This window comes from Caretta caretta, chromosome 7 (assembly GCF_965140235.1).
Source record: "Caretta caretta isolate rCarCar2 chromosome 7, rCarCar1.hap1, whole genome shotgun sequence".
NCBI classification, from domain to species: domain Eukaryota; kingdom Metazoa; phylum Chordata; order Testudines; family Cheloniidae; genus Caretta; species Caretta caretta.
In genome coordinates this window covers 32,278,079-32,295,468 of record NC_134212.1, presented here as the reverse complement: position 1 = coordinate 32,295,468, position 17,390 = coordinate 32,278,079, and the positions used below count along the sequence as shown (strand labels likewise).

The following is a 17,390-nucleotide window of genomic DNA, read 5'->3' as shown; positions in this document are numbered from 1 at the left end:
CATCCACTACAGTTGGCTGCAAGCTCATGGTAGGCTTCACCCTGGACATCTGAGAATGGAGCGTGCCTGAATTCTCCTCTGCTGCTTGTAAGGAGGTGACAGCAGAAAGGTCAGCCCAACAGATGCATGGGTCATGATGAGATGGAGGGTTTGTCTTCACTGCAACAGTTAGCTCAAGTGAGTACACTGGAGTTACTCTCACTTGAGCTCGGCTAGAGTATGTCTACACTCCAATCAAATGTGTGAGTGCAGCCTAGACTGGTATAGCCACACTACCTTTACTCTAGCTAACATGGCTAAAAATAGTGCTGTGGATGCGTGGGCTTATACAGCACATGCTGCTGCATCGTCACTATCCTCAGCCATGCTAGCTAGAGTAAAGCTAGGGCAGGTGTGCCCACCCAAGCTGCAGTCATGCCTCAGACAGCAGCGTAAACATACACTGAGAGCACCTGCACTGTGAAACAATACTGGAGCTGTACAGGGTGATTGGATTAGCAGTTGATGTGCTGCTGTAACTCAAGAAGCTGCATTACTAGCTTGAGTGGCAGCAGCACTCCTGCTTCAGCTTCCAACCCCGTCCAGGCCAGCTAGCTTGATTTTAAAGCACCACTTAACTCATGCTAGAAATGTGTGCGTGGACAGGAGTCAGGTTAGGAGCAAAACTTGACTTAAACCTTGAGCTAACGCCAGAAAGAAGACAAGCCCCAAAGAGAGAGAATCACAGCTGGGAGTCTGTTTTGGCTTGAAGTGGAATACAAGTTTGGTTTGCTGTGTCTGTAAGGGCCTGATTAATTTTAAGGACTGGGGAAATTCCCTTTTGGGGAACACTGGAGTGTGGCTTTGGATAATGCACTGACGTGACAATGATTTTATTAAATGCAGTCTCCATCTGGGTTCAAAGTCAATTGTTTGCAATGCTTTTGAGGGCTCGATGAGCAAACTGTCAGATCTTAAACACATGGATATAAACTGGCCATCAGGAAGTTTAGACTTGAAATTAGATGAAGGTTTCTAACCATCAGAGGAGTGAAGTTCTGGAACAGCCTTCCAAGGGAAGCAGTGGGGGGCAAAAGACATATCTGGCTTCAAGACTAAGCGTGATAAATTTATGGAAGAGATGATATGATGGGATAGCCTAATTCTGGCAATTAATTGATCTTCAACTATGAGCAGTAGATATGCCCAATGACCTGTGATGGGATGTTAGATGGGGTGGGATCTGAGTTACTACAGAGAATTCTTTCCCGGGTGTCTGGCTGGTGAGTCTTGCCCCACATTCTCAGGGTTTAGCTGATCGCCATATTTGGGGTCGGGAAATAATTTTCCTCCAGGACAGATTGGCAGAGGCTCTGGGGGTTTTTCGCCTTCCTCTGAAGCGTGGGGCACGGGTCACTTGCTGAAGGATTCTCTGCACCTCAAAGTCTTTCAACCACGATTTGAGGACTTCAATAGCTCAGACATAGGTGAGAGGTTTGTTACAGGAGTGAATGGGTGAGATTCTGTGGCCTGCGTTGTACAGGAGGTCAAACTAGACTATCATAATGGTCCCTTCCGACCTTAAAGTCTATTATATGATTCTAGGAAACAATCAACCAAATAGGCAACACTCCATTCAGGGGGAGTCTGCTCCAAAACCTCCCTCCCCTGATGGGTAGAAATCTTCTTCTCATTTCCAGCCTCAGTTGATTTCTTGACATTTTATCCCTACTTGTCCTTGTGCCAACATTGTTCTTTAGCTTCAATAGCTCTTCTCCCTCCCATGATTTATCCCCTTTGTGCATTTATAGAGCATGATTAGATTCCCCTCTCACCCTTTAATGGCCAGGCTAAACAAACCTACTCTTTCAGTCTCCTCTCATAAGGTTGCTTCTCTACTCCCCTCATTGGCCTAGGAGCTCTTTTCTGCGCCTGGGGCTGTTTGAGTAGCTGATAGATGGGGCTTTTCAGTCTAGCAGAGGATGGCACAGCAAGATCCAATAGCTGGAAGTTGAAGTTAGACAAATGTAATCTTGAAATAAAGCAATTTCCTAGCAGGGAAGGTGAGTAAACACTGGAACAGCTCACCAGGGGAGGGTGGGTTGGCCACCACCTGGAGTCTTTAAAGCAAAACTAGATCTCTTTCTAAAACACATGCTTTAATCTAGCTTCTGGGGAAAATTCTACAGCCCATCTGTGGGGGATGGGGAAAAACAAACTGGATGATCACAATGGTCCCTTTAGGCCTTAGGTCTATGACAGGCCCACAGGGCTTAATCATGTACCAACATAAAAGGGCACATCTACATCGTAGTCTCAACTAAGTGTTTGTGGGGTATGGGACATTCAGAAAGGCCGCAGGCTCTGAAGCCAAGGAAGAGTCAGCAGCAGTCAGGAAAACCCTGCAGACTGATACAGAATGGTGTCTGCATGGAACATGTTATTCTGATTCCCTGAAGGCCTATAGCCAAGGATTAGATGTTTATGGCCATGTGGCTTAGAGGATAGAGCACTGGGACTCAGCAGACTGGGGTTCTATTCCCAGCTCTCAGAGTAACAGCCGTGTTAGTCTGCCACTGGCCTGCTGGATGACCTTCAGTAACTCATTTCCCTCCGTGTAGCCTAAGGTACATACATCTACACTTTGATTAAAAAACCAACATGGCACAGTGTCTTAGGTCAGCTGACTCAGATTCGGGGGGCTTATGCTGCAGGGCAATAAAGTTGCAGTGTAGACTCTTGGGCTGGAGCCCGGGGAACTGAGATCCCAGTGAGCAGGGAGAGTCTCAGAGTCCAGCCCCAGCCTGAACATCTGCATTGCAATTTTATAGCTCCACAGCCCCAGCCCATGTCAGGTGACCTGGCCAGCTGCAGCTGGGCCACAGATCTTTTATAAAAGCATAGATGTACACTTGGATACTGATATGGCCCCAAACACAGTGGTATCCAAGGACCTTACAACATTTTAATGTATTTATCCTCATAACATCCCAATGTGGTAGGGCAGTGCTATTATCCCTATTGTACTGATGAAGAAACTGAGGCAGAGAAAGGCTAAGCGGCTTTCTCAAGGTCACATAGGAAGTCTATGTCAGAGCAGGGAGTTAAACCCAGTAAACTCAGTAAAATTGAGTCATAAGCTAGTGCCCAAATGGAGTTCTCAGATCATAGGGCCACACTCCACCCAGGATAGGTTAATGCTAGTTCGAAGTTTACACCCTAACCCTTCTTTGGCTGGGCAAAGGAATTTGAGGTAGGAGGTGGGTTGCGGTCAATTGGATACCATTATAAGAGCTAGGTATTATTTTAAATTCATACATATTCTATTGGATTAAGCCCCAGAGCTTTCATGACTTCTCCCTTCCCCATTGATTCTCCCTCACTCAACGAACCCACCACAAATAAAATGCCCAATGGTTCTCAATCCGTAGCTGGCTCTCAGCCCCAAGCAAAAGAACAGACAGGCTGTGCAGCATGCCCTGAAGGGCTACAAATTCAGCCTCTCTCACACCAAAACCTTAGGGTATCATTCTATGAAGCCTTCCACCCATCACCAGCCCCATAGGACAGAGTGTAAGACTAAGGTGTTCTAACTAATCACACCAAACCAATGGGACTTAGGGACACCAATAGCTTTCCAAAAATATTTAGGGGACAACATCCCTCTCTTTGAGACACCATGAAATTCACCTGTGACACCCTAGGGCAGTTTGGAAATGGGCCTATTTTCCAACAATCCTGCAAACCTTTAATCAAAGTCCCATGCTGTGCATTTTGTGTCACTGATAAAATGAAACACACCTTTTGCAGACAACATATTGTTAGACTGTGGAAGTCACTGCCACAGGAAGTCATTGAGGTGAAGAATTCAGCAAGATTAAAAAAGGAATAAACTATTTATATGAATATCAAGAATACCCAGTTATCATAATTCAAAACAACATTATGGAAGGAATATTAAACCTTGCTATTTAGGTCTTAAAGGCAGTCTAACTCCTACAGAGCAGCAAGGGCAGATTACACTACATCTGCCTACTGTGGGGTTTTTACACTTTCCCCTGAAGCATCTGGAGCAGTGTCACAGATAGGATACTGAACTAGATGGACCATGAGTCTCATCCAGGCCAGCAATTCTTACATTCCTGCCACAGTGATCAGTTACAATAGCTTAGAGAGCTAAATAAATATTAACTAGATAAGACTACATACATTAAAATATCAGATCTTAAAAATACCTGATACTCATTCGCTCTCTTTCCTGCCACTGTCTCTCACTCTCTCCTGAGCTGTGAATGGGTCCGGCCTCTCTCTCAACAGGAGCTTTTTTACTTATTTCAGCTGAAGCTCCTGTCTAATGATGCAGAGTAGGACTTGGGGGAATACATCTCCCATATTAATGCACAGGAAAGAAAGGACTTTTCGTGGTCTGTTATTGCTCTTGAGTGGTTTATAACAGCTGTCAGCACTGATGTAAGGATGCAGAGTATGTTTGTCCTTGCAATGCTAGTTTTCTAGTTTACAGCAACTCTAGCTATGGTGGTGTCTAGCTATCCTTTTATTGATGATTTCTGCAAAAAATCTATACTTGGTAGGATACAAAACACATAGTATGGGACTCTGTGACCAGCTAGAGGTTTCTGCAGCACCAGTGGGAAACACACCAACTTTAAAACCAACAAAGTAACAGCCAAAGCTTTAAGCGCATGGAACACACCAAGGGTCCTGCTGAATGGAAGACAGGAATGCACACAGCCAGCTGCTTTGCTCTTTTTATTGCAACAGGTCAACTCCCTAGAAACCAGATCAACATTTGTGCCAAGACTCAGTGTGGTGGATTTATCTAAAATAGCTATTCACCAAGAGAGGGTTCATTCAGTTTTTCCCACTTAAAAAAATAATCTGGTCTCTAAATGGGTCCAATTCCACTCAAATCCCCCAATGTTTTAAGTGTGGAAGGTTTTAGGGATGACTAAGTTCCAGCCATCAGTCCAACTCCTCGATCAATGGCTTTTTTGCAGGGGGCAGTTTCCCACCCCACATCTTCTGCAGTTCTTTGGTAACTACATCTACTTCTTTGACTGCCTCCAAATGGGTTTTATATTCCCTTTGCACCTCTAGGGCCAGGACAGTCAAAGATTCCTGGTTCTCATTGACCCAGGAGAGCAGAAAATCACACTTCTTCTTGGCGCCATACACCCTGGGCCGTTTCTCTGTTGGCACCAGTTTCTTGGCCTTGCCCAGCAGCCTGGCAAGATGGGAGAGGGCTGCCAGGCTGTAGCCTTTCTGCATGGCTTGATTCTCCCCCATCAGGATCTGGGCCACTGCCATCATAGCACCTGCATTCCCCAGGGGGCACTCAGGGTACCGGCTGGCTGTCACTGCCTGGAGGGAAGCCTGCAGCGCCTCTGCTGTGGAGTGGAAGACCTGCTTGGCACCCAATGCCCCAGCGACATCCAGGACCATGTCAGAGAACTCAGGCAGCAGCTCATCTTCACTCAAGTCCCCATTGTAGAGGGTGAGGGCGAAGACGTAGGCATAAAGGACATTAGGCAGCTGGAAACACACCAGGGGTGAGGCTGGGCTGCAGGTCAGGGAGCTCAGTGGTGGAACGGATGCAGGCACAGCAGGAACTGGGCTTGGCATTTCTTCAGGTTGCTGGGTGGGTGCCATACTTGAGCTCGCCTGTGGCTGCTGGGTGCCCATGGGGGGGGAAGCACCTTGGGGTACCAGTGGCTGGTGGATGGGTGCCGAGCTTGGGGTCTTCTTCTCTGGCTTCTGGACAGCAGGGGGTTGGGCACCCTCAGCACCCCCCAGCTCCTGGACCAGCCCCCGGCCCCATCCCCACCACCAGGGCCTCCACGGGGGCAGAAAGGCTCCAATCTCCCCGCTGCTTAGCAGGCGCTGAAAGGCGGCCTTTTCGGCCGGACTGAGCCGCTCCCACAGACCGTCGTCCTGGTCCTCAGGGTCGCGGTCTAGCTGGGGCTCCGCATCCCCGAGCTCGCGTAGCTCCCGCAGCCGGAGCAGGGCTTCTTTCAGGCGGGTTCGGGAGGCCGGGTCCCCCCGCTGGCCCTGGAGCCGGAGCAGCAGCTGCCGGCGGTGGAAAGCCTCGGCGCAGGCCCCGTGGCCTTGGTAACAGGGCACCGAACAGAAACGCACGTTACAGCGGGGGCACGTGTAGGCGGCCCGCTCCCGCAGACACAGGCCGCAGGGCTCAGCCGCCTCCATCTTGGCAGCGCTCGGACATTTCCGCCACCGCTCGGGCATTTCCGCCTTCACTTCAGAGGCGCTCGAGGGGGTTCGCAACCGCCACTGTGTGGTTCGGCTCGGAAGCGCTCGTACAACTTCGAAGAATTCCGCCCTAGATTCGGAAACGCTCGGGCGTTTCGCCTCTCAGCTTCGGAACTTCCCCCCCCCGTTCGGCTATTTCTGGCGACCCCGGCGTAGGGTCACGCTGTTTCAGGGTATGACAGTCGGCGGCATTGTGGCCGCCCCTGCCCTTACAAGGCTGGTACCTATATCTGAATAGTCACAGCGTTGATCACCCGCGTCACTACTACAGCTGCCAGGAAAAAAAAAAAAAGAAAAGGAGTACTTGTGGCACCTTAGAGACTAACCAATTTATTTGACCATGAGCTTTCGTGAGCTACAGCTCACTTCATCGGATGCATACCGTGGAAACTGCAGCAGACTTTATATACACACAGAGAATATGAAACAATACCTCCTCCCACCCCACTGTCCTGCTGGTAATAGCTTATCTAAAGTGATCATCAGGTTGGGCCATTTCCAGCACAAATCCAGGTTTTCTCACCCTCCACCCCCCCACACAAATTCACTCTCCTGCTGGTGATAGCCCATCCAAAGTGATGTACATTGTAGGGAGAATGGTCACTTTGGATGAGCTATTACCAGCAGGATAGTGAGTTTGTGTGTGTGGTTTTTGGGAGGGGGGTGAGAGAACCTGGATTTGTACAGGAAATGGCCCAACTTGATTATCATGCACATTGTGTAAAGAGTTGTCACTTTGGATGGGCTATCACCAGCAGGAGAGTGAATTTGTGTGGGGGGGTGGAGGGTGAGAAAACCTGGATTTGTGCTGGAAATGGCCCAACCTGATGATCACTTTAGATAAGCTATTACCAGCAGGACAGTGGGGTGGGAGGAGGTATTGTTTCATATTCTCTGTGTGTATATAAAGTCTGCTGCAGTTTCCACGGTATGCATCCGATGAAGTGAGCTGTAGCTCACGAAAGCTCATGCTCAAATAAATTGGTTAGTCTCTAAGGTGCCACAAGTACTCCTTTTCTTTTTGCGAATACAGACTAACACGGCTATTACTCAGGAAAAAAAAATAAGCCTGCTCCACACTCAGGCAGCTGCAGCAAAACTGCATCAGGTTCTTGCAGAATAAAGTTCCATGGAAGTCTGTACATTTCCTTCTTCCCAGAATTAGATCCAGCAATACCAAAAGCAGCAGCACGGCCACACAGCATCATCACTGAAAAGGCAGGTGGAGTAACGCTCGGCCCTTTTGTCCCAGCACTTCTCAAATGCTGACACATTAAGCCATAACTGCCTTGGAAGTATCATCTCTATATTACAGATGGAGAAACTGGTGCACAGAAGCACACAGACTTGAGCTATCCGAAGTGATCAGCACTAGAGCCCTGCTCATGTCTTCCATGCTTTAGTCTAAATGAAGTGGAGAACAGGACTGAGCTAGTGCACAGCTCAGAGCACACGATCAGTCTTTTTGTTCTTTGTTTCTACTAATCTGTTTAAGCTGAGGATAAACAGTTGCCTGCTCATCATAGCTACAGCTTCCAGAAGGGTTTCTCCCCACCCCTCCCCACTAGATTTTGGGCACCAAAATGAGAAGCCCCAGGGAGACATACTGGGAGTGTTCAAAATTCAGCCCATAGAGAGACAAAATCAGAACTCATTCCCCTGCCTGCTTGCAGTGCCAGTAATGAAGGTTGCCTACAGGACATGGAATGTACAGAGGCTTCAGTGAACATGCAGTGGTATGTAAACTCAGAGTGAAGACCACAGGTAGGGCAACCTATGGGTCATCCCCAGTTGTCCTAGCTCCTTCTCAACTTCTCTTTCTCAGTCTCTCACAGCTGGTTCCCTCCCTTGAAGTGCCCCAGAGGAATCTGAAGCACAAGCAGGCAGGAGTGGTTGAGAGTGGCTGGGACTCAAGGGCATCTTGAACAAAGCCAGCTCACATGCAAGTGGAGGGAGAAGAGAATGCCTCCCCTCCCTCCCCCCCAGACCCCGAGAATGAAAGCAGCCACAAGACAGCACGCTTGGGTGACATCTGCTTTATTGGGTGAGGTGTGTCATTTAGGAGTTAGCATTGGGGCCCTTCTTCTTGCCAAAGCCTGGCACGATATTGACAAAACGCCGGTTGTACTGCATGCGTCTCTTGGCACGGCCAGTCTTCTTCTTCTTCTTCTCTTGCTTGGCAACCTTTGAGGGAGAGAGCACAGTTAGCTTAGCAACATGCCAAGAGGGGGCACTCCCATTCTAGACCCAGGACTCCTGGCTCCTAGTCCCACTGTGTGAACCACAAGGCTGTGGTGGTCTCAAAGTGTTTACTGATAAAGTGCAACAAACCCTCAAAGTCTGCAGCAGGTGAAACAGCTCCCCCCCACTACCACCCTTCGGTGAGGTTACATCAATGCACCAAAAGAATCACTTACCTTGGGAGTCTGGCCTCTCACCTTCCCAGCACGAGCCAGGGAGCCATGGACCTTACCTGGGGAGAGAAATCAGGAGAGCTGCACTCAGCACCACAGGACACTGGGTAATATGTACAGTGTGGCTGGGACAGTTGCCCTGGTGGCCAGATTCATCTCAACTTTGTTATTCCAGGGCCTGCACTTTATTCACCAGTCCTTTAAGTTAACCCATGTGTCACCAGTGCCCTGGTAACTGGTTCCTGAACCTCCTTTGTAAAAGAGACATGGGTGACTGGGGGCCTCTAAGGGTATGTCTACAATAGAAGACTAAGACCATGGCTGGCCCAGATCAGCTGACTTATTCTCACAGGGCTACAGAACTTCAGCGTAGACTTTCTGGCTCAGGCTGGAGCTTAGGCTCTGAGATCATGTGAACAGGGAGTCTCAGAGCTCTGGCTCCAGCCAGAACATCTACACTGCTATTTTTAGCCCCACAGCCTGAGTCAGCTGATCAATGCTCAGACTGTGCTGTGGGTATTGTTGTTTGGGAGGGTTTTTTTTTTTTAAAATCACAGTATAAATGTACCTCAAAGGACTGACAAGGTTCCCACAACCAACCCAACGGGCCTCAGTCCTGGACTGGAGGGGAGTTCAGTATGTTCTATTCACTCTGGGGGGCCACAGACTGAATATGAGGGGCCTCTCAGTGCTGTCTGATGTGAATCCCTGTACACTGGGCAGAGACCCAGCAAGCTTGTTTTACACAGGCATCCTCCAGGTCCTCTGGCATCTCATGCACCATTCAGAGCCCCAATGGCTACAGTGGTCTTAGTCTAGCAAGACCCTGCTGTAGCTGGTGGAGTTAACAGCTTGGCCATCCACTTTTGAAACCCAGCTAAAGAGCACAGTGGGCTGGATCTCTTTTGCATGCCTCTTCCACCTGTCCAGGAGCTTTATCTGGAAATTGAGTCTAGTCCACCTCTCCCAGAACCTTTTAATACTTACCACCCAGCATGCGAGCAGCCACCTCCAGGGTGGTAAACTCGCTGATGCCACATTGCCCAATGAGAGATTCATCCTCCAAGGGAGTTCCACCCAAGAGAACCACCTGATCCTCAGGTGCGATGCCCTCCAGGGACTCAATGTGAGCCTGATAGGAGACACAAGGTACAGAGGGGTACAGTCAGCTGGTAAGGCCAGGAGAGCAAAGCTAATCAAGCACCTTCCTCAAGTCAGCAGGCATCACTGTAATCCTCCCCATAACATGAGGTAGAGGTGTGCTATCCAGGGGGGCACAGTATCCCAGATCAAAGAGTTTCTTTCTGGGCAGCACAATGCTAAAAGGATTGAGTGGTTGGAAGGAGTTCAGATCCCACTGACACAGATCAGGAGTGAGAAGAACTGATTCAGGAGGAGAGTTAGATCTGTGGAGACTGGCTTTGCAGGGAAAGAGATGATGCATTCCAACAGTCTCTGGGGATATGAATGGGGTAAATGCCATGGAGGGAAAGGAATCCATGCACTAGGACAGACAGGAGTTATAGAAAAGCCTGACCAAATTGATTAGAGTGGCAGTGGGGAGAGGTACCACTGAGTTATAGGGTGAAACTAACAGCCCTTCATTCAAACTGCAAGGCCAAATGCAATTACCCCAATTACAATTTGGTGTCACAAAGTGCAAGAGGTATTTTAATGAGAAGCAATCAGGAACATTTAATATTTCTTCTGAAGGAGCAGACACCAGGGAGTACTGGTTGAGTCCAGCATTGACTCAGAGGTGAGAGCAACCCCTCCTGGGCTCAATCCCACCCCACCCCCTGCAGCACAGCCCTTTCCAATACCATGCTGGGACACTGGAATCAGCAGAATGCCCCTTACTGACTCAACTCCAGAGCACCATGGCTTTCTGTGAAGGTCTTCCATCCAAGTTCTGGACTTGGAAGCACATACACAGTGTATAATGTCAAGATCAAAGCCTGATGTGTTCCAGCTTTGGGCAGCCATGTTCCTAGGATTCTCTCATAAGGCTACCTTCAACACAGATCAAGCAGAGGAAAGAGACATGCAGTGCCCAATACTTTCTTTGCCAATATTTATGATCAGAAATCAGCAGCAATTCTGCTCCTTCCCCTCCCCTCGGGCAGGAGCAATCAGCTGAAGGATGCACTGAAAAGCCCAACAGATGTGTTTAGGGTGACATGGGGTGGGGCACAAAAAAAAGTATGTGGCTAGCGAATCCTTACCTTAATGTGAGCTACTGTTTCCTGTCCAGACACCTCAAGGGTGTGCAGGTTCTGAGCACGGATGAACAGCTGCATGGTTCCAGCTACGCTGAGTGGACAGAACAAGAAGAGTTAGAGCAAGTTACCCAAGATCAGGCCATTCCCACAGAAGGCTAAAAACATTAGGTGTCACATTCTGTGGCTACATTACATTAGACAGGCTGAGAGACACACGCAGCTTACTTGTCAGATTTCACCGCAGCTACCCAGTAACCTACTGGGAGCTCTACAGATAAAAACCCAAACAGAAAACAAGCAGACACCATGAGCCAGTGAAACACCTAGGAATAGAACCCAGGAGTCTTGACTACCAGCACCCTTGTTGTAAAAACTAGGCCCCACTCCCTCCACCCACCCTTCCAGAGCCAGTGACAAACCCAGAAAGAGAACCCATAAGTCCTGTCACTTGCTTAAACACAAGAGCAAGTGAAGGAACTCAGAAGACCTGACTTCCAGCCTCCTTCTCTAGCTGTGAATCCCATATTGAAACATAAGTTAAGTGACTGAGCCTGCAGCAGTAAATCATTACTTACACAATGCAATCAGGATACACAAACCCTGGCAAAGGCAGGAATCTCCAAAGGCCCTGGAATTCTGCTCTGACTACCCCAGATCGAGCACAGTCTAGCCAAAGTCAGTCTCTGCACCCTCCCAACAAAGTCAGTCTCTGCACCTTCCCTAGCAGATCTGCTAGGGCATAAACAAGGAAACTTTACTGACGTTCCTCCCCAGATGGACTTTGCTGCCACCCCAGCAACAGACGGTACTGGTAAAAAAATCAATGCCACCTGCTAGGCCTGGATTAGTTTGAAAGGCTGTCTAACGTGGAAGTTTGGATACGCTTTTTAGCAGCATCCTTAGTATGCCCCTGAAACAGAATCCAGGAGTTCTGATGCCCAGCCCTCCCCTGCTCTAACACCCACTGACTCCACTTTCCTCCCAGATCTGGGGATAGAAGCCAGGAGTGGTTCACTAGGGAACGAGGATTAAAAGTGCCCAGCTGAGCTAGCCAACTTTACCAAGAGATGCAGAATGGGGAGCCACTTCCCAATCACCAGCAATCTGGGGGGCGACACAAGGCACCCGGCACCATCCAGGGATCTCCTCACCAGTCACAATCCAGGACTGGAGTCAGCCTCAACCCCTCTCACCGTTTGCCTGTCAGACCCATCGGCCCTTCCCTCGTTGGGCCTCCTTGTTCCAGAGCAGGCCAGCGAGGCGCCTGGCCCACCGGAGGAAGAGGCGGGGGAGTCTCCTCCCTTCACTCACCCAAGGGGTTTCCTACCCGCACCACAGCGGCCAGCCGCCCCCTGCCGCCCGCGGGTGCCCCCGAACCACGAGTCGCCGGGGGACGGGAGAGGCGAGGGCTGCTTCGTGTCCCGCCCCGCTCTGAATCCCTGCCCTCCCCAGCCGTCCCTCTCACCAAACCAACGCTCCCGCCGGCGTCCCCCACCACCTGATCCAGCCCCGCGGAGCGCCCCGAGGCCGCGCTCTCAGGCGGGCAGGACACCGGGGCCTCACTCACCACGAGACGCCGCCACCGTACAAAATGGAGCCGGAAAGAAAAAGGAGTTGACTAGGAGCGCGCACACTCATATACGTACAGGGAGACGCGCGCGGTGCGTAAAGCGTCACGTCATACGCAATCGGCTGTCGCCCGCGGAGGCATCCTATTTTTACGTCACAACCCGCCCCCTCCCCGCGGTCCCAGCCGGACGCGGCAGCAGAATGGCGGCGACCGTAGCCCTAGCGGGGCTGAGGAGGCGGCCGGGTAGCGTGTGGGGCGTGGGGGCCCGGCGGCTGCTGCAGGTGACTCCCCAGCAGGTACCGCGGACGGGGGCTCAGGTGGCCGGATCGTCCTTGCCGCCTGCAGCCCGGACTCCCCGGCCCCCCCACAGCGCTACGCGGCTAGAGGGTGGCTCTGCTGCCCCGCACTGAAACGGCGCCCGCCGTGGGGCGGGACAGGCAGCGCGTGGCTGCTGCAGGCGGGATAGCACCTGACGGTTATTTACCCTCCCCCCCCCCCCCCTTGCATTTCAGAATCCGTCCCGGGACAAAACTGAGACCCACCACCCCCATTATCCCGGGATTGTGGAATCCACTGAAGAATATAAATTTGTGGAGAGACTCATTCCACCCACCAGAATTCCTGCTCCCCCCAAACACGCCCAGTACCCCACCCCGTCTGGCTGGAGAGCGCCATCAGGTAACCGTATGGGGCACCCGTCAATTTCACTGCATACACCCAAACCACTGAAATATTGCTATTGATAATTGACATTTACAGATAGTCCACGTAAAAATACTGCTTGAGAACTTAATTTGGTTTAAGGATATTTACTTTATATATTTTGATATGTGATGAGTTTGTATTTTAATGGATATAAAGCTTTAACTTTTAATTTCAATATGTCTTTAATTTCCCACAACTGTGAACATTTAAATCAATAAAATGCTTCAAATCCATGATTTTGCACAACTGGAAATTTAAATTGAAAAAGCTGCTTAAAACATTGATATTATCCTTCAAAAACAAACAAACAATCAAATTCTGCCAAGCTTACTTGTAGCAACTGTTCTTGAATGCCAAGTAGCGGAAAGGTAGCCATGTTAGTCTGTATCCACAAAAACAGCGAGGAGTGCAGTGGCACCTTAAAGATTAACAGATTTATTTGGGCATAAGCTTTTGTGGGTAAAAACCCACTTCTTCAGATGCATGGAGTGAAAATTACAGATACAGGCATAAATATATATTGGTACATGAAGACAGTTACCTTACACGTGGAGAACTTCCCTTCTCTTCATGTACCAATATATATTTATGCCTGTATCTGTAATTTTCACTCCATGCATCTGAAGAAGTGGGTTTTTTACCCACAAAAGCTTATGCCCAAATAAATCTGTTAATCTTTAAGGTGCCACCGCACTCCTCGCTGTTTTTGTTGTTGAGTGCTGATTTAGTGTGCTGTGCCTGTATCCCAGTTCTGCATTGACTAGCTCCTCCCACCAATAAAATGAGTCCAAAATGGTGCTGTTGTGAGGAAGACCAGCTTTGGCCTGAGCTAGAGCAGTGGTCTCCAACCTTTTTATGCGCAAGGTCACTTTTTTGAATTTAAGGGCAACCCAGCATCAACACCCCCCCACCCCACTTTCCCAAAGACCTGCCCCACTCACTCCATCCCCCCATCTCCTCTGCTTGCTCTTCTCCAACCTCACTCACTTTCACTGGGCTGGGGTAGAGGGTTGAGGTTCGGGAGGGGGTGTGGACTCTGGGCTGGGGGGTTCACTGTGGGAAGGAGCACTGGGCTGAGCCTGGAGCAGGGGGTTGGGGTGCAGTAGGGGGTGAGAGATGCAAGCTCTGTGAGGGAGTTTCAGTATGGGGGGGGTCAGGGCTGGGGCAGAGTGTCAGGGTGCAGGAGGGGGTTTGGGGTGCTGGCTCTGGGGTGCAGCCTCCTGCTGGGTGACACTTACTGTGGGTGGCTCCTGGTCGGCAACGCAGCAAGGCTAAGGCAGGCTGTCTGCCCCGCTCTACTCCTGGGAGGGACCAACGTGCCCATGCAGGGGGCACATGGCTCTGCAAGCGCTGCATCTGCCATTGGCCGCAGCTCCCTGTTCCTGGCCAATGGGAGCTACAGGGGCAGTGCTTGTAGGTAGCAATAGTATGCAGAGGGAGACCCCTGCTCTCCCCCACCCCTGGGGCCCACGGCAGACAGAGAGCAAGCCTTAGCAGCAGCCCCTCTACACTGCCAGAGACTGCGATAGACTGGGAGATCCTCTGGGTCATGGTGACCACTGTTCTAGAGTATCTTAGAACATCCAGTGCTCTTAAGTGAAAGGGAACTAGTGTCATGCCTATGTTTTTTCCACCAGATTATGGGTTATGGTGCAGTAAATGCACTGAATGTTGGCAAGTCCCGTATGCTCCTAAAAACATTTTTCCATGTGATATTAAAGTGGAGGGTTTTGGTCACAGTGCTATATTCCTATGACTCATATTATTATTTTTAGTCTGAGGAAGTTTTCATACAGTTAAAGAGCTGGGTGCCATTTGTCTCTGAAAATTTCCCCCCATAGTGCTGCATAACCCTAAAGGGTATATGAGCCTAGAGCAAAAAGATACATTTTCTCAGATCAGAAGGCATCCAACCTGCAGTACTTTTTTTTTTTTTTAAACTTCTAACAACACAAACTGGCCCTTAACTCTGTTCTCACTTCCTGTAACTTAATTTGAGCTACCGTCACTGTTGCTTGCATGTTTTATTTCAAGGATTTGTGGCTTTAAGAGTAAGGTACAGAAAAAGTGATCAAGGCTTGTAGTAGTCCTTCCAGCAGGTTATGCTGCCTCTTTGACTGGAATAGGCTTACCCCTCTGTTTCTAAAGCTTGAGAAATACAAGCCTTGTTAAGCAGTTGGTATCAGAAAAGTGACTAAAATTTATTCCAGTCAGATTTTTTTTAGCAAAGCTACTGGCATATGAGCAGGCATCTGTTTTGCCATAATGCATAAGTCAGCTAAATTCTGACTGCATTTTTACCAGTGACTGGCTTAGCCAGGAACAACCCAGTTGGATTTTAGATGGTACTGGGAGTTTGTGGTACAGAGAGCAGAGTTGCAAACTGAGATGACTTCAGCTTCACCAGGGTCACTTTTCTGATCTGGGCTCACTAGTGGAGCATGCAGAGCAAACAGTGCTCTGGCCTAGAGTTGAAATCAGGTTTTTTTTGGTTAGATACTCCACCTGCCCTTCCTTACTTTGTGAGACGTTCCCGCATGCACAACGTTCCAGTCTATAAGGACATCACCAGTGGCAACAGGAGGATGACTGTCATCAGGAAAATCGAAGGAGATATCTGGGTATGTGCCATTCCAATGCATTCCTAACAGCCTACCAGTGATAATACAGATTCTTAAACAATGCATATTCGGTGATTCTCCTTACCCCAAAAGGGAAAGCAAATTTAATAATAGGAGAAAATATATTGAATGTGTCCTGCAGAAGTCAGTTTCACAGCCAATCACAGGAATATAGCTAGGGCCCTACCAATTCACAGCTCATATTGGTCAAATTCATAGTCAGAGGATTTTAAAAATGGTAAATTTCATTTCAGCTATTTAAATTTGAAATTTCGTGGTGTTGTAATTGTAGGTGTCCTGACTTGAAAAGGAGTGGGGAGGGGGGAATCGCAAGGTTACTGGGGAGGGGGTGTGGGTTGGTTGCTGTACTGCTACTCTTACTTCTGCGCTGTTGGTGGCAGCACTGCCTTCAGAGCTCAGCAGCTGGAGAATGGCAGCTGCTGGCCAGGAGCAGAGCTCTGAAGGCAGAGCTGCTGCCAGCAGCAGCGCAAAAGTAAGGGTAGCATGGCATGGTATGAGCAAAGAAGTAAGGATGGCAATACCATAACCCCCTAAAATAACCTTGTGACCTCCCTGCAACGGCCTTTTGGGTCAGGACCCCCAATTTGAGAAACACTAATCTCCCCCCATGAAATCTGTTTAGTACAGGGTAAAAGCACACAAGACCAGATTTCATGGTTTGACACGTTTTTCATGACCGTGAATTTGGTAGGGCCCTAAATATAGCTTTGTAAGAGAGTTACATATTCCCCAGGGTAGCAGCCACTACAGTGATATTAGTTAGGAAAAAGCTAATAGGGATGCTATACTAGTCCAGGATAAGGAGCAAAGCTTTTTTTCTTGAGGAGAGATCACTTTCCTCCTTGCATGGATGCAGAAAATGGAGAGTTATATTTGTTAGCGAATTATCTACCACCCCAGGAAACAAAATTCCAGACTAGCTGGAGCACTGACACTGCTGTTCTGGCAGCTCCTACAAGACCTAATTAACAACATAACATCTCTGAACTGTTTAGTGTTATGCCTTACACAGCTTTAAACGAAGACAGTCAAACTAGCTCTTAACTGCTGAAAGCATGGCCTAGTTTTGATGCCTAAACTTTTGGGCTGTCATTATTTGATAGTTATATTGAGACTGTATTCTTGTTCTGTTTCTTTAACCTCAGGCCCTGGAAGAGGAAGTTAAGGAGTTCCTCACTCAGCTCGCTGGGAAACCACCACCTATTCAAGTCAACGAAATCACCTGCAGCATCCGTATCAAGGGCTATTTTGACAATGAACTGAAAGAGTGGTTGTTGAACAAGGGGTTTTAAATAAACCAACTATCCTGTTTTCTTTGTGCTGATTGATGCTATCTATCCCCTTCTGAGGAGGATGTGTTTTCTTGCTCAGAGCTATTCTCAACCCAGATGAACCAGTCTTACTTTTTATGCAAAAGCAGTAAGGATCCACAGGGACATAACAAGGTCCCAGTAACCTCCATATTATACCCCATCCAGAAAAGGGGAAGTGTTCACATAATGTCCTAGCAGCACAATGCTTTTTGCCAAGAGAGGGAGCTGTACTATAACTTCCCCATGAAAATGAACAA

The 17,390-nt window shown here is 49.0% G+C and overlaps 3 protein-coding genes across 6 annotated transcripts; 1 reads left to right on the top strand and 2 right to left on the bottom strand.

Moving 5' to 3' along the window:
• Positions 1–4,735: 4,735 nt before the first annotated feature.
• On the bottom strand, positions 4,736–6,258 carry ZNHIT2 (zinc finger HIT-type containing 2). Its single transcript, XM_048858576.2, has one exon. It carries the CDS (start codon positions 6,241–6,243, stop codon positions 4,963–4,965), a length of 1,281 nt encoding a protein of 426 aa, XP_048714533.1. The 5' UTR covers positions 6,244–6,258; the 3' UTR covers positions 4,736–4,962.
• A 2,030-nt stretch (positions 6,259–8,288) lies between these two features.
• FAU (FAU ubiquitin like and ribosomal protein S30 fusion) lies at positions 8,289–12,625 on the bottom strand. Of its 3 annotated transcripts, none has more exons than XM_048859323.1 (5): positions 12,471–12,625; positions 10,907–10,994; positions 9,669–9,813; positions 8,685–8,740; positions 8,289–8,451 (listed from the first exon to the last, which is right to left on the bottom strand). In XM_048859323.1, exons 1-5 carry the CDS (start codon positions 12,539–12,541, stop codon positions 8,326–8,328), a joined length of 486 nt encoding a protein of 161 aa, XP_048715280.1. In that variant the 5' UTR covers positions 12,542–12,625; the 3' UTR covers positions 8,289–8,325. The 3 variants fall into 3 exon arrangements, with proteins under 3 accessions (XP_048715280.1, XP_048715281.1, XP_048715282.1); XM_048859324.2 differs by having other exon boundaries at positions 10,907–10,989; positions 12,471–12,598; XM_048859325.2 differs by lacking the exon at positions 12,471–12,625 and adding an exon at positions 11,479–11,584.
• MRPL49 (mitochondrial ribosomal protein L49) lies at positions 12,615–17,131 on the top strand. Of its 2 annotated transcripts, none has more exons than XM_048859321.1 (4): positions 12,615–12,769; positions 12,986–13,151; positions 15,675–15,799; positions 16,966–17,131. In XM_048859321.1, the coding sequence occupies exons 1-4, from the start codon at positions 12,674–12,676 to the stop codon at positions 17,110–17,112; spliced, it is 534 nt and encodes a 177-aa protein (XP_048715278.1). In that variant the 5' UTR covers positions 12,615–12,673; the 3' UTR covers positions 17,113–17,131. The 2 variants fall into 2 exon arrangements, with proteins under 2 accessions (XP_048715278.1, XP_048715279.1); XM_048859322.2 differs by having other exon boundaries at positions 12,620–12,754.
• Positions 17,132–17,390: the final 259 nt, after the last annotated feature.